This window comes from Myotis davidii, unplaced genomic scaffold (assembly GCF_000327345.1).
Source record: "Myotis davidii unplaced genomic scaffold, ASM32734v1 scaffold386, whole genome shotgun sequence".
NCBI lineage: Eukaryota > Metazoa > Chordata > Mammalia > Chiroptera > Vespertilionidae > Myotis > Myotis davidii.
The window spans coordinates 9,360-10,286 of NW_006296528.1; the positions used below are offsets into that span (position 1 = coordinate 9,360).

The 927-nt window shown below is 52.4% G+C and overlaps 1 protein-coding gene across 1 annotated transcript in view; it reads right to left on the reverse strand.

Moving 5' to 3' along the window:
* Nucleotides 1–6: 6 nt before the first annotated feature.
* The window catches only part of ERICH4 (glutamate rich 4), a 3,624-nt gene continuing 2,703 nt past the window's right edge, over nucleotides 7–927 (reverse strand). The window contains exon 2 of the mRNA XM_006771860.2: nucleotides 7–465. Within this exon, the coding sequence (XP_006771923.2) occupies nucleotides 334–465 (132 nt within the window). The 3' untranslated portion in view covers nucleotides 7–333. The remainder of the gene's footprint in view (nucleotides 466–927) is intronic.

Below are 927 nucleotides of genomic sequence, written 5' to 3' on the forward strand. Positions count from 1 at the left end.
GCCCCCCATCCCCCCCCCCCCAACACTCCTGCAGCTCATCTGCAAACACACCTACAGTTTTTCTGAAAACTTCCCACACCATCTTCAAACACGCCCACCGCTCCAGGCCAATCCCCGAATCTCACTGCAGGCATCTTCAGAGCCTTTGCAGGTTGATCTGACCTTCAAATCACTCCTCTTTGCATACGTTTCCATAAAGTCCCATATGCCAATGAGAAACACCCTGGCAGGGCCTCAGATAGTCATCTCAAAGTCGGGGAGCCGGTGGCCTGAGGAGAGCCCCAGATGGACTTCCTCTTGCTTTCCCTCTGGCTCTTCATCCTCCTCCTCTTCCTAGAAGACCTCCTCCTCCTCCTCCTCCTCCTCTTCCAGGAAAGCAACCAGCTCCTCCCGCAGCACCGCCATCTCCAGCCCCAAGTTACACAGCTGGCCGAGCAGCTGGACATCCACTCTTCGAAGGTTCTCCTGCCAGAGGGAAATGGAAGTCATAGGCATTCCACCCAGAGAGCATCCTCCCTTTGCCCCCCCCACCCCCAACCTGGGTGGGAGCAAGTCCCAGCTCAAGACCTAACAAAGATTCTTTGCTTGACAAAACTTTAGTCAGGCTCCTGTATCTTTTCCTAGGCCTATCTCTGCATCTCCCTGTAAAATCCACTTTTAGCCGGAATCCCCAGCCTCCACACCTGAATACTCTCCATATCCTATCTAAGCAGGTTCCCCATCCTCTCATTTCCCCCAGGTGATGTCTGATCACCGTGGCCTCCCTTCAGTGGGACTCCTGCTGAGTCACTTTACCCAAAATGCCCCTTTCCATTAATGTAATTTTCTATCCGCTAACCCCCAGCGGCTCCCCTGTTGTAAATTTCCACTTGCCCATGCTGTATTTGTTTTTGTGTGTGTGTGTGTGTGTTTTTAACAAAGACTTAT